Source organism: Poeciliopsis prolifica, unplaced genomic scaffold, assembly GCF_027474105.1.
Source record: "Poeciliopsis prolifica strain line A6 unplaced genomic scaffold, Auburn_PproV2 SCAFFOLD047, whole genome shotgun sequence".
Classification (NCBI taxonomy): domain Eukaryota; kingdom Metazoa; phylum Chordata; class Actinopteri; order Cyprinodontiformes; family Poeciliidae; genus Poeciliopsis; species Poeciliopsis prolifica.
In genome coordinates, this window is record NW_026562422.1 from 4007522 (window position 1) to 4022681 (window position 15160).

At 41.4% G+C, this 15160-nt stretch overlaps 2 protein-coding genes across 2 annotated transcripts; both read right to left on the reverse strand.

Moving 5' to 3' along the window:
• Nucleotides 1–1132: 1132 nt before the first annotated feature.
• LOC129377252 (sporozoite surface protein 2-like) lies at nt 1133–2835 on the reverse strand. Its single transcript, XM_055057056.1, has one exon. It carries the CDS (start codon nt 2507–2509, stop codon nt 1133–1135), a length of 1377 nt encoding a protein of 458 aa, XP_054913031.1. The 5' UTR covers nt 2510–2835.
• Nucleotides 2836–5095: 2260 nt separating this feature from the next.
• Nucleotides 5096–11312, reverse strand: LOC129377218 (solute carrier family 2, facilitated glucose transporter member 1). Its single transcript, XM_055057013.1, has 9 exons — nt 10903–11312; nt 9665–9825; nt 9334–9574; nt 9100–9262; nt 8244–8428; nt 7994–8095; nt 6875–6976; nt 6025–6228; nt 5096–5575 (listed from the first exon to the last, which is right to left on the reverse strand). The coding sequence occupies exons 1-9, from the start codon at nt 11020–11022 to the stop codon at nt 5396–5398; spliced, it is 1458 nt and encodes a 485-aa protein (XP_054912988.1). The 5' UTR covers nt 11023–11312; the 3' UTR covers nt 5096–5395.
• Nucleotides 11313–15160: the final 3848 nt, after the last annotated feature.

Here is a 15160-nt window from a genome sequence, read left to right on the forward strand (position 1 = left end):
TTTTAATTCAATGCCCCAGCATTCCAGTGCAAACTAACAAATTCAGACAAACTAACATTTCTCCTTCCTAAAAACAGTCAGGATCAATGACAGACGATTCCCATTCACTGCACTTCACAGAAACCTACAACAACCAACAATGGAGCAATGAAGTTCCTGAGTTTTTATTTCCATGGAAGTCTGTTTCTGCCACTCTGGAAAATATAAATATATACCATCTCATTTCATGAAATACTATATTGTAGTATTTTATTATGTCTCATTAATATATAATGAGATATAGCATTATATCTCATTACAATAATGAGATATAATGCCATCGCAATATAATGAGAGACTTTCTCATTGTATTGAGATAGTATCTATCTCATAAAGATGATTATAATGCTATAATAATAATAATTATTATTATTATATTGAGATAGTATCTCATTGTTAAAATGAGATATAATACTATATCTCATTATGTAGATATGAGATATGACAATATAATATTTCATTATGAGATAGTAATCACAGTATCTCATATTGAGATAACGATCTCATAATGAAATATATTGTATTATATCATTATATCTCATTACTATGTTTCTTCCTGCTATATCTATGTAATGAGATATAGCAGGAAACAACTGCTCAGAATATATCTCAATATATCTCAAAACAATGAGATATATTGAGATATTTTTGGAATGCTTTGACCTCTCTTGGTATTGGAATTGAGAGGCCAGATGGACAAATCTGTATTATATTGACATATAATACTATTTTGATATCATGAAACATCAACCACAGTAGTGCCGCAATTATATCTCATTGTTGTAATGAGATATAATACTATAGAGTATTTTATAGGTTTGAAACTTTAATGTTTGTGATGCTGTCATTCATTCTGAAATGTATCTTGTTTTGTTAGTTTTTGTCCGCTTTGTGTTTTCTCCACTGATTTTGAAGTTAGAAATTTTTGATGTGTCAAGGCACTGACCTAGTGACCTGGTGAAACATCACTTAGTACCACCTGGGTGTGGGTCAGCGTAAAGGCTGAGCCGGGCATCATTTGGCCTTCATTTCAACGGCAACATGATGGACCTCCATGCAACCAGTGGAGGTTGGTGGCATGGAGACCAATCGTCTAGCGGCGCCACTGTGGTGTATTGTACGTCCTCTTGTCCTCTGACCTCTCAAGTTGTTTAGACGTCCGACTTACGTGGCACCACTGCGGTTGATTGTATGTCCGCTTGTCCTCTGACCTCTCTGGCTTTTTGGAGGCCCGACTTACGTGGCACCACTGCGGTTGATTGTAGGTCCGTTGCTGGGGGACTTCTGGTTGCTGGGGGACATTTGATTGAAGGGGGACCTCTGGTTGATGGGGGACATCTTGTTGCAGGGGGACCTTTGGTAGCAGGGGGACATCTAATTGCTGGGGGACCTCTGGTTGCTGGGGGACATCTGGTTGCTGGGGGACATCTGGTTGTTGGGGGACCTCTGGTTGCTGGGGGACATCTGGTTGCTGGGGGACTTCTGGTTGCTGGGGGACATCTTGTTGCAGGGGGACCTTTGGTAGCAGGGGGACATCTAATTGCTGGGGGACCTCTGGTTGCTGGGGGACATCTGGTTGCTGGGGGACATCTGGTTGTTGGGGGACCTCTGGTTGCTGGGGGACATCTGGTTGTTGGGGGACATCTGGTTGCTGGGGGACATCTGGTTGTTGGGGGACCTCTGGTTGCTGGGGGACATCTGGTTGCTGGGGGACTTCTGGTTGCTGGGGGACATCTTGTTGCAGGGGGACCTTTGGTAGCAGGGGGACATCTAATTGCTGGGGGACCTCTGGTTGCTGGGGGACATCTGGTTGCTGGGGGACATCTGGTTGTTGGGGGACCTCTGGTTGCTGGGGGACCTCTGGTTGCTGGGGGACAACTGGTTGCTGGGGGACATCTGGTTGTTGGGGGACATCTGGTTGGGTGGAGACTTTTGAATTGTTGTTTATCTTCAAAGATTTTACTGTTTTCTCCAGTTCCAGTCTGATCGTGTACTCGTCCATCATCACGTCAATAAGTCCTTTGTTTCTGGAGGCGTATTTTTGTGCCTCCCTCTTAAAATAATCTAACTCTTGAAGAATTCTCTTCTCACTTGTTGTTTTGGTAGCGCTGAAAACTTTCGATCCTCCTATGTGTCTTTCTTGTTCATGTGTGTTCTTCATCCCACGTTCTCTTTCTAACAAGTTCTTCAGATTTTTAATTTCTTTCTCCTGGACTTTGACTTCTTTCTCCCTTGCAATCCGTTGCTCTCTTTCCTCATTCAGCTCTTTCTTCAAATCATTGATCTGCCTCGTCAGATCCCAGATGTAATCATTTGTTTCTTGCTCATCGTAGAATGGTCTTGGACTCTCAGTATGTTCGTCTTCAGGCGCAATGGGGCATTCCTCTTCATCATCAAAATGAAGGATTGCGTCATAATCTACCTGGATGTTTTCTTCTATCATCTCTATCCATGAAAGTTGTTGGTCCATGTTTGTAATCTGTTAATTCTTGTTTCTTTGAAATGTGATCTGTCGTGATAGAGCTGTGGAACAGGTCTGAGAAAACACTGTCTGAGAGCTACAATCAAGAGAGAGATTCCTTTGTTGTATCACAGTGATGTCATAACCGCTGATGTCATAGAGACCACTGGAACCAAACATGTTAATTCAACCTGCTGTTTGAAAAATGCCACACAGTAGCACTAATGACATAGATGGAGAATGATCCGGACTGTGCAGCTAAAAACAATGAATGAGACATGGAGGAGGTGACCAATCCTCGGCATTAAGTTGGCAACATGTTGAAGATTGAAGGCTCACAGGTGAGCCAGAAGCCAGAACTGCTGACAGCACAGTAAACAGATATCATTAAAATACCATTCCAATATCAGTAAGCAGATATTGGAATGGAAATCAACTTGCACACAGACCTGAAAATGCTAACTGCAGTGCTAACTGCTAAGAGAATTTAAAAATTGTACATTTACAGATATTTATGTAATATAGTTGAAATGGTTCAGGTTAAATTCTGCTAAAATGGGTTTCATAGTTGTCCTGTAATGAGTGGTTTTTGGAGCCCCCTACTGGTTGCTTTTAAAAGGAGTATTCCACACAGTCTGTTCAGCACTCTACTGTGGTCAGTCATCAAGTCCAGTTCTTTTCTGAACAGTAGTGGTTGTTGTGTTCTAGGACTAACGTGGAGTTTTATTGCAGTACCCAGAACTAGTGACCAGTAGGGAGGCTCACTGTGCTGTTTATTGTTGGCCATTAATTACAGGTAATTATGTTAAATGTCAGATATTTATGTTGTCAGTTATTTTCAGTTAAGTTGTCAGTTTGCTGTATTCGCCAGTCTGTCAGTTTGTTTGTTCCCTGTTTCTATAACGACATGACGTGGCCAGTTCGAGGTTAACTGTTAAATAGTTTATTAGTTAAATTTGACTAATGTCTATGTTTATTTTTCTGATTTTTTTTTTATTTATAAGAGAAAGACCAGATTGTATGATATTTATTTGAAAGATGTATTATCAATCAAAATTCACTTTACAATCACCTGTTAGAAAAATGTGTTGTTGGACCCGATTGTGATGATTATTTGTAGGACACACACAGTGTGTTCAGCTCTCTACTGTGGACCAGAACTAGTGGACCAGTCGGGAGGCTCACTGTGCTGTTTATTGTTGGCCATTCATTACAGAAATTCAACCAACTGGCCTCCACAGTGTGCTGTATGTGGGGGAAGAAGTCACATTTACATATTTTCATGGGAATGCATCTACCAATATAATAGGGATAAATAATAATCATACATATAATTAGACTCAAACCGCTAGTTTTAGTATCAGTCCAAAATGGACGTCTGTGTGAATGGACCACCACCAGATACTGTCTGGAGATAACAAGTAGAGGAAGAGGACGGAGCGTTTTGGAGCAGCTCAGCCTCTCCACACTTGAATCTGATAGAGAATTTGTGAAAGCAGCTGAAGATTAAGGGATGGGGGATTCTATTTTTCATTCAAAACCAAATTACAACTAACAGGAAGAAGCTTCAGCGTAATTAAATAGGCGTGTTTTATATATGTTGGGGGTTTTTTTCAATTTATGTTCCAAATATTTGTTCAATGTGTTTTTTACATACTGCTTCAGTGTTAATTTAGAAGAAGCACTGTTTGTCTTTTCATTGTTATGTTTATTTGAAAAACCTGAAGTGGAGGTTCATCTTTAATACTTTTAAGATAAGATTATTTAGTTGTTTTTTTTACAGCCACTGAGCATCTTTTTGCCTATAGTTAATTAAAAAGGTGTTTTGTAATTATTTGTTTTTATGTAATAATTTTCTGATGTTAGTGATAAGTTATAGCTCATTCTGTTAAAATCTAATAAGGCAGATGTAATATTTCAGGAAATTGAACAAAGGTCCCCACTAGGTAAGTTGTATGTGTAACTTATGCAAATAATATTTTAATCTGGTCCTCGTCAAACATGCTTTTTTTGGAAGTTAATGAGTCCTCCTGTATCATGGCCCAGACAAAGTTGATGAATCTACTTTTGAAATTGAGTTATTCAAGCCGTGTATAGGTTAATATAGCTATAAATAGTGTAAAATATTTTTTCTGGATTTTTAGAACCACTAGAAAGGCTAGTCCCCGAATTCGATGAAAAAAGTAGTAGTCCCCGTGATCGACGGAAACACGTATGTGTGTGTGTGTGTGTGTGTGCGTGTGTGTGTGTGTTAATGTATGTTTGCATAACAGCGGCCATGTTTGTGAGAACACAATAAGTTGAATAGAGCGATCTTTGTTCCCACTGAATCGTTCTGCCTTTGATTTCCTCTTCAAATGGGGGATGTTTGAACGCACAACGTTTTTACAAGCGTTATATCATTACTATGTGTTGAAGTACCTTAAAAATGTAACACAAGTTGTTTCTAAAAGGTAAAGAAATCATGTTTGTGTTGTCCAAATTATGGATATGACAATAAAATTTTTTATAACGACACACAGACAAATGAACAAATATATTTTGTGTGACTTGATGGAAATAAAATGAACTTTTAGCAATTTTTCCCCATTTTTTTAATTTATATTTTTAACAATGTTGACTTTTACTGCTATAGGTCAGACATTTTAAGTGAATTATGAATATTTGCCATAAGCAGTGAGTACCAAAGTTCATAATGGCATCCCTGATTATTAATATTTGAAACTTTTTGAAGATCCACTAAATGACATGTGGTGGTCATAACATAATAGAAGATGTTTTGCCCAGTGAACCTCAACATGAAGACAAAACAATTATCATTATTATTATTATTATGTTGGCAGGCTGTGCTGACAGTCTCTTCTGGATCGTCATGGAGAAGGAAGAATCTGCTGTTCAGGTGAAAGTGTTGAATCCGCCGCTGTTGTGCAGCGGGATTCCCTCCGCTCCTCTGAACTCCTCCGCGATGTCGTCAAATGTGCGGCCTTTGGTTTCCGGGAGGCGGAGCCACGTGACGGCGAAGGCGAGCAGAGCCACGGCCGTGAAAATCAAATAGACGTGGGCCCCGCAGATTTTCTGCAAGACATTTTGGGGGAATACAAAAAGAAAAGAGAGAGAGAGAGACAAAACTACCATATTTATTGCTTTCCATGTTACACTTAAAAAACCTGATGGACCTCTCGTGATTTAAACTCGACGCCGTAAAATCAAAAAGGCCGTAAAAACGGATCTTTGTTGGCTTGCGCTTTCCCTCCACAGCTGATAATTCAATCACTCGGTCAATGATCTCAGCCTTGCCTCGAGCTTTTAGAGAGAGATTTATGCATCTTAAACAACAACTGTACATAATTTATTAACATTTTACGTCGAGTACGCATGCCTAGCATAAAACAAGCCCAGGATTTTTTTTACGGTCAGTGTTTAAAAGCAACGTCTCGGAGGCGACGGGCGACCCACAAAAACAAGATGCTTGCCTCTCGCAAAGCTTCCCCAGAAGTCTGGCTCGGCCGGCCGTGTAAACTCACCAGCAACGGAGGGAAGAGGAGGGCGAGGAGGAACTTCCCTCCCCAGTTGACCATGCTGGCGAGCGCCATGGCGATCGGCCTCCCGGGCTGGTCGAACAGTTCGGCGGCGATGAACCAGGAGATGGGGCCGGGGCCCAGCTCGTAGGCCGAGACCACGCCGAACACCAGCAGGACCTGCAGGCTCCGCAGCTCTGGGACCAGGTGCTGCAGAGAGGGGGCAAAGGTCACTCTTACGCCTCAGGTGTGGCGTTTTGTCCCAAGGTGAAGCAAAGTCTGATTGGTTAGGCAAAGGGAAGAGAATATTGACTTCCATCAGGACAATCTGAGATTCTATAGTTGGGAGGTGAAAGGTGAAAGGTGACAGATTATGAACAATGAGATCGATGGATGTTTTAATGTGTTAAAAAAAAAAAAGAAAAAAAATGGTTTGGGTTTGAATGGACAAACCAGGATTGCAATTCAAAGTCATTGTTGATGCTGAATCTGGACCACAGCAAAGTTGTAAATTTTTTTTCTAGGCTCACTGGTCCCCAGAAATATATGTTGATTATTTGGAAAATACAATAGTTGGCTCCCCAGGCTAAAGCTAAAGGCTAGTTCAGAAGGGCCAAAGTCTGTTGATTAAATCGGCAAACCAAGACTTGTCCTTAAACGACTTTGTTTGGTCAAACCCAAAGACTGACTGAAGTAAAATTATAGCCATACAAATATATCTATTGACATTTAGAAAGGAAAGTAAAAAAAAAAAAAAAAAAAAAAAAATAGAAGAAGAAAATATACATTTTCACTGCTTGTCTTTAAAGACGCATTTTCAACGAGCACAAAAGAGACCAACCTATGATGGACTTACCAGAACAGAGTCCACTATGGTCATAAGAAAATTGCAAACTCCTATGGAGAGGAAACCGATCAGCAACAGCTTCCTCCTCCCGGCCCGCTCCATGAAGAAGAACTGGGGATAAATAATGAGAGGGCAGAGACAGGCAAAAGCAAACCCTAGTGGTCCCGCTGAGCACTGCACGTAAATGACCGTTTATTTTGCTGTGGCGTGAACTCAAAGAGCGAAGCGTACAATTAGCTCACCAAAGGATTGTGTTTAAAAGCGGCTTAAGACCAGGTCACTCAAAATACAAGCCAAAGATACCAATGGGAAGAAACCAACGCCAGGATTACTGTTACGATTGGAGGAATTCGTGTCTGCAGGAATATTTTCCAGTTTCTCGGGGTTTCCATTGTTTTTAGAACATGATGTGTTGTGTTAATTTTGGGGCCATTTCAAGCTACGTGAATGAGAATACTGCTGAATTTCATTTTATGGTTTCACCAGAGATAAATATTTTTGGTTTTTTGGGGGGTTTTTTTTCAAAAACTGTTTAACTTTTAAATTTAAGATTTAAGAATAATCTTCATAGTCCAACTATTGTGTTACCATGGCCACAATTTGAATCTTTGCGTTTGAGCTCGGTTGTTATCTCAGTAAATAAAAACCAGTTATCAGGGATTGCTTTTAAGCTCTCTGTATTAAAACAATGTTAGTGGTGGAAATGTTCTTAAAAGGAACAATGGGGGCCCATGAGTCATAACATACCAAAGGCCCCGGATCGTCTTGGGCCGGCCCTGCGTAGAGATTTAATCTCTGGACGTCTATTGTCCAAACAGAACAACGCCACCACATTAATGAGCTCTGTGTGATGCTCAAAATGATGCTGCACAACATCTTGGCTCCTCCCAATAGTTTTCTCTGCAGGGTAGAACTGACCTTATAACTGTGTCCTCACCCAAATCATCACCAGTTTTTCTTTGCTCACATTAGATTCCTAATTTCTAAACAAAATGCGGCAACAACCTGACCACAGGATGGGCAGAACTACATTTCTTGGAAGCAACACATCAGCTTTATCCCAACCTCTGATGCGGCCGCTGCGTATTGTTCTGTAGTCTGAATGAACTGCAGGTGATTTGTACTCACTGCAACCAAAGTGAAGGTGACGTTGACAACTCCCACACCTAGAGTCAGGTGTTTGGCCTCGTCGAACTTGGCCTGGAACATTTTAGTGGAGTAGTTGATGATCTGGAATAAAAGAGCAGCGTTACTGGGAAATGTGCTTCTGTAAGACGGGCTAATGGCATCACGTTGTTGCCTTGTTTATTTGCAATCTGGTAAAAGTAACATCTTTAAGCTTTGTGGAAGGGTTTTTTTTTTTTTTTTTTTTGCCTACTGCATTGAATCCAGAGAGCTGGCTCCCGAGGTTGACAAGGAGAACAATGAGGATCGGTTGCCTGTAGCTTCGCTTCTGGAGGAAATCCCGGACGGTGACGCGGGTCAGGGTGTGTGCAGCCTCTTCCTTCATCTCCTCCAGCTCTCCGGACACGTTGTCGGCATGGCTTCGCAGCCTCAGCAGGGCTGCAGGATGAGAACAACAATGCGCTTTCGAAGAACTGATGGAATTTGTGTGTTTTAAATGCATTTTGTTTCTCGATGGCTAAAGTTGGTCCTGTCAACACAACCTAGTTGCCTATCGGAAATCTTAAAATTTTTTAAGTTGTATGCGTTTGCGCATTATGATGTAAGAAAACGTGCGTAAATGCAACCCAAACAGCCAAATATCTCATGGTCATCCCCTAATATGACTCCATTAAAAATATTCTCAGCTTGCCTGTGGAGGCGGTGAGAGGAAAAGTTGAGTTGTGCCATGAACTGATTAAATTGTCCCCAGAGCTGAATGATGAACCCCTAAATGTTTTGAAATGGTCCAGGTCAGTGATCAGCAACACTGGCTATTGGCTTTTTTGAAATTGTTCCTTCTAATCAAGAATTTATATCCATTTCCTTCCAACACAGGAATCAAATTGAGGTCATGATTTTACCACATCCACTCCAAAACACTGACTTTATTGATCTTGTATGTAATTTGGCATCGTTGTACTTTTGGTTGATCGAAATGTTCAGCTTGTCAAACAAAATACTGAATCGTGAAAGGTGTATATACTCTTTTTTTTTGTGACAATTGTAGATCCTGGGTTGACTTCGTCTCCTGTCATTCCCTAATTGGGGCTACTGAAGTAGAAACCTACCGCTTTCTGCTTTCCTTTCCTCTCCCTGGTTCATCAGGAGGTAGCGAGGGCTTTCTGGGCAGAAAGGCAGAACAAGGTACTGCGTCAGGGCCGGAATGAGAGACAGGGACAGCATCATCGCCCAGTTACTCTTCGTGCCCAATGTTGTTTCCAGACCAGCCACCTGTCGCGAACGGTAAATACTTTGTAAGACGTTAAACGATCCAAATGAAAGCTCGGCGGCACCGTCCTCACCATCCCTATCAGGATGCCAGAGGCTAATGACACTTGGTTGAGTGTGGCAAAGGCTCCTCTCAGATTGGTAGGGGACACTTCCTGGATGTAGAGTTGGTTTAGACTCATCACAAGGCCGCAGAACAGGCCAAACACCAGCCGTCCCAGGATGAGAACCTCAAACGACCCACTGGCTTTGGAGGCAAACATAACGCAGGCCGCTGCCACTGAGAGACAGTTGGCGATCAGGATGGAGTTTCGTCTTCATATGGGGAACAACAACAAACGCTCGTCAGTAGATGGTAGAAGCTCTGCTGTGCGTTTCTGTTGTGCTCGTTTTCTTGGTTCTCACCTGCCGTACGAATCTGCCAGGTGTTTGACCCCCAGAGAGGCCAGCAACGCTCCAAAGTCCTTGATGCTGACGGACAGCGACCACAGCAGGGTCAGGCTGTGATCCGTCATCGACTGGTTGTGTCTGGCTCTCCATGTGCTGTTGAAGAACTCTTCGATGATCTGAAGACCAGCAACAAAAGGAAAAGGCAGGAGAACTTGGACCATGTGACCCAACGCCGATGTGGGAACGAAGCAGGAAGAACTAAGCTGCAAGCTCAGTGTTGCAGATGAATGTCCCATATGAAGACAGCCAGTGGTATTGGTGTACGTTCGGCGGTGTGAAACTCTGCTGACTGTAGGAAGCACCTTGCTGAGCCACTGAGGTTTAGGCAGCTGTTAACTTCACAAGGCTGTGTGATATTTGTTCAACAGTCTGCCTGCTGTCTGGCTTTTCTGAAGTATACCCCAAACTTGGCTGACCATTTGGGATGCTTTTGGACTCATCGCTCTGTTTCATGGAATGGCTTTTAAACTGTTGTCTACTTAATTTATACCATATATTGTAATTAGAAAGGAACAAAAGGCAAAAAGAAACAGAACAGGAGATGTTGCAAGTGTTTATCATGACTATGTTCAGTATTTGACCATTGTTGGCTCGTCTGTACGGCTTACCTTAAAGACGTTACATTCTCTACCTTGTTCTGTGTTTTTTATGTTTTTCTTTATAAACAGGCTTTTATCTGGATGGGATGAAGCAGTCATGACTTGGTAAAGTGGACACCTGGGATGTGCAGCAGGTTACGCTGCAAAACCACTAAATCTGAAGCATTTTTGTACAAATATCTTAGTACATTTGAAATAAGGCGAAACTAACTTAGAAATGACTTTCTGGCCAAAGATAGGAGCTTGTTTTAAGTAAAATATTGCTTTATATTGATGAAAAATTACTCCTTGGATTGGCAGATTAGTCAGAAAAACAAAAGTATTTTAAGTGAAATTATCTCCCAGTGGAAGATACTTCAAGTCCCATGTCTGGACTTCTTCAATCTAAATTGAACTTGATGCTGTAAAATTTCAATCCATTGTGAAATATATAAATAATATTCTATATAATTTGAAGTCTTGACAAAAGCTTGATTTCATTATAAAGGTTTTTTTTTTTTCTTTCTGGTTTTGCAGTTATCACTCACCCCTGGTTTCGCTCGTGACCATTTATGGAAGCTAATGAACAGATCCTGTCATCTGCCGGCATCTTACCCTGGCTGGAGCGTTGACGTTGCCGGTGTGGTAGCCGACCTGCAGGGGGCCGAGCACGGCTCCCAGGACGGAGGCCAGGAGTGTCGCCGTCAGACGGCTCCGAAACCACAAACCGTGCATTTTCCCAAAACCTCAGCTTCTTTAAAAATGTGACCGGAAAATAAAAAATAAATAAAAATAACAAAACAACTGCAGCTTATAGCTTAGAGTTCGTTACTGCTCAGAACTGATGTTTCTCCTCGTATGGCAGCTTGAGGTGAATTTTTGTGTTGATTTGTAAAATTGAAGGGATATCACAACCAAACCTCTATAGATGCCATCTGCTGGGGTGAGACAGAATATCTCTCCAGGAGAGCAGCCGCATTTATTGTCTGGACGTCTGGAAGAGAACTGAACACAAAAGATTAGCGTTGGATTTCATCTATTATTTCTTCTTCTTTGAAAAAACACATGCTTTCTTGCAATCCCAGAATTATCATGAACAGTTTAGAGGAAGAAGAAATGTGACATTTTGCGGTTATCAAAATGTTTTAGTGAATTTTGCACAGATTTACTTGTCATAACTAAAAATGTAGTGAAATGACCTTGTGGCCTGATTTACACAGCCAAACTAAAACAGAAGTGAGAATCAGTAATATTTGTACTAAAGACGAGAGACTGTTATTATTGTTATTTTTTTCTTTTACATTGGAGTTGTCTGCACTCCTTTCCTCCTCAAGCTGAGACTTTTTTTTTTAGATGTACTAGGCTGGAAATGACTTGCTGTCATTACAGTGAAAGGTTGTTTCCACAAAGCATCGATTCAGAAGTGTGTGAGTCGAACCTCGAATACGTCTGCTTTATGTACAACAATTACAAAACATATACTGAAATGTTGAGTTTCAAGATGGAAAAAAAAATCAAATGGACTGGAACAGACAAAAAAAAGTATTACCTGTCTGAAACCACAACAATAACAAAAAACCCTGTCATCATTGTGGTTTTGTGCTTTCTAATTGTTGTTGATGCGACTTTTCATTGATTTAACATGGATTAAATCAAATAGCATCTTTGAGACAGAAATCACAAGAAATTAAAAAAAATTTGAATTAGTTTGAAGCTTGTAAAAAGTACTTTACTTGGAGTGAAATACTTTATGACTTGCAGCAGCAAGTTGCAAAAAAGACAAAACAGAAACAGCTGTTTTTATTGCATTAAAACTCAATGCAATAAAAGCAGCTGTTTATGGTTTTGACGTGGATTTAGTCACTAAATCCACATTAGTCACTAACGTGACTAACATGAGCCACTTTGCCTTTGAGCTGCATCAAAATACAGAAATAAAAGACACAGAATGCTAATCCTCTAACAGTGACATGGTATTTCAATCATAAAACCAACTTACCAGACCAATGGACTGAAAAATCTCTGGTTTTATCCTGTTGCATTAATTTCTCTGAATCTCTTCAGCATCGAACGCTTATTTTAGTTAAAACGATGCTGGATGAATTAATAATTCATAGCTGCTTCAGAACCGCACTGATCCCTTCTTTTTCCCCCAAGTTTCTGAAATGACAGTGCATTATTCAGGACACACATTCTGGACCTGCGGCTTCCCCCTTACACAGTCACACCCAGCCGATGCATTTGGAGCGGACCTGGTAAAACGGGTCCAGTGGGCCTCCTCTGCTCTCCGGCTGACAGAGGATCCGTATGTACGAATCAGAGCCTGCGGCTGCGTTTGGGATGAGGGGAAAAACAAACTGCTCTGAGGTCAGAGCTGAAAATGAACTTGGAGCACAGAGGAGGCATTTTAGAAGGTGGGAAAAACACTGACATTAGGGTAAGGTGTGTGTGTGTGTGTGTGTGTCTGTGTGTGGGTTAGGGTGGGTTGTTTGTTGCAGTTTGATGATGATGTTGTTAGCTGGGATGAAAATTCTTAGAGCACTTTATGGCTCCACAGCATCGTATCTCTTTCAAAGAATATTGAATGTTTGATTAAATTAGAAACAGATTTCACACTCCTCCACGGGGAGAGTGATCCAGAGACTGACAAATGTGAAAATCAACATACACTTGTAACCCCAATAGATGTCAGTCAAGCACATTGGACATCGATTTGAAGCACTGAGCTGCAACTTCGTAGCAAAGGTTTTAGCAAATATACTATTGATCAGTGAAGAGTCTGAATTAATATGAAGTCTTTTTTGAGCTTTACTTCATGCCATAATGTTGTCCCATCATCAAAGATACCTGGAGAGTTACCTTGTTTCTTTCATGCATGTTTGAGAAATCCTCTAATCTCCCATGGCAACCGTTCTGGCGAGCAAATCGCCTAAGGGGGCCTAGCCCCGCCTTTCAGGACAAAGCTCCTCCTCTGAGCTGCAGTTTCCAATCTCACAGGCTTCCACATCACTGAGCACAGCCACTGCACCATTCATCCACTCAGCTCCTTCAGACCAGCCAGCAGCAATTAGCAAACACCTGGAGGAACTGTTCACCCGCTGACCTCGTTACAGGAGCTACTTCTCAGCTGCAACTCTGGTAAAAACGTCGTTAATGGGTTAATAGAGGAGCCATGTTGTGATGACCTCCTGACAGCGGAGTTTCAGAAAGAGTTTTAAAGACAAGGAGACCCAATTTTGAGGCGTTAATTTGGGAAGTACATTTTCTTTTCACTCACATTTGATATGTGGAGCATTCTTACAACAACTAGAGCTAACATAGTTACTGGATTGTGCTGTAAAACCACACCATGTAGATGGAAGTCAGTGAAAATGATTTAGAAGTATGGAAACATGTTTTCTTTGCATGAACTTGTTTCGTACATGTTTTCATGAACGGGCCTTCTCATATTCTTGAAACTTAGACATTTTCAGTCTCATTTAGGCGAGTGAAGGACGTGACGTCATTAACCATTTATGACTTTATTCAAATTCAGTGAAGACGTGAGTAGTTCTAACAGGTGGACCACACAGTTTCAAAACATCATATCATAATGCTATGACTAGAGGACATACATTTCAATACTAGACACAGGAAAATTAGTTTTTGCCTTATAAAAGTCTGTTCGCTTTGAACTAACTGCTTTTTTACACGCGAGTTCAGGACAGTAAATTCGCATTTGGCACAAAACCGGCAAGAGAACGAAAGAGACGATGTGCAAACACACACTGTTGGAGTTTCACATGACAAAAAGAAAGAGGGAAAAGAAGAAGAGTGTTTTGCTTTAGGAGGTTTAATGCACCATCCACCTGCAGGCTCTGATCCTGCAGCTGAGTTCTTAATCAGGGTGTGGATACGCCCATCTGGAATGTGACCCTTTGAGCCCCCTGACCCCCCGTGACCCCCACCGTGCTCCGACAGCTGGGCAGGTGCTGCCGCAGAGGGGGCGGGGGGTTGACGGGGGAGGGTAAATACGGGGGAGAGGGGGTACAGAGGGCACCAGACACAAATGGCGAGTGGTGCGTAGCTAGCATCCCCCTCTCACACTCCCACCTCAGCACAAGCTTATGGCTCTCTTCAAATTACCTGTAATCGGGTTCCTGATCTGTTCCTAAGTGTTTCAATGCACCCCAAAAAAAAAGAAAACTCAGGAAACTACGAAGCAATTTTGCTCATCACCACAAGAACATCTGGAGAGTCGGTGAACGTTGCGTTTAATTAGAAGCAAATTCTGAACAGATGAGCTGAAATGCACTCCCAGCAACCTGGTGTGACATAAAACCTTGCGCTTTTATGGACGCCGTTTACTAAGTTATTTTTACAGATTCCATGTCATTTTATTATATATTTTTTTTATTTATGTTTTTTTAATTGCCAATTAGGTTATTGAGGCTTGTCCAGTCACGGGTGCCTTGCTAAAGTATTCGTGAGTCATTTTGCAACTTTACAGCCTAACATTTGCAAGGTGCAACACTGTGGAGTGAAGGCTTTATTTTCTTACTTTTTAACTTTACTGATGATAAAAACATTAATGCGTTTATTTTTTGACTGGTTTTCCCCTCGAATTTCAGTGGATTTATCTCAATTTGTGTGAGCATCAACTCTTATCAGTTTTTTTGTCCCTGCTGATGAAAAACACGCCCCCTGCATGATGCTGCCTCCACCGTGTTTCACTGTGAATATATGCAGCAATATGGGTGATGTCTTGCTTTCCATCGTGTGTAGCCTGTCGTAAGAAGGTCGAAAATGTCGTTTTGGTCTCTTTGGATCACCGTTGTCTTGTCGACAGAGTCTCTTTTTGGCAGCGTTTCTCGCCAACACTCTCCTGCAATTG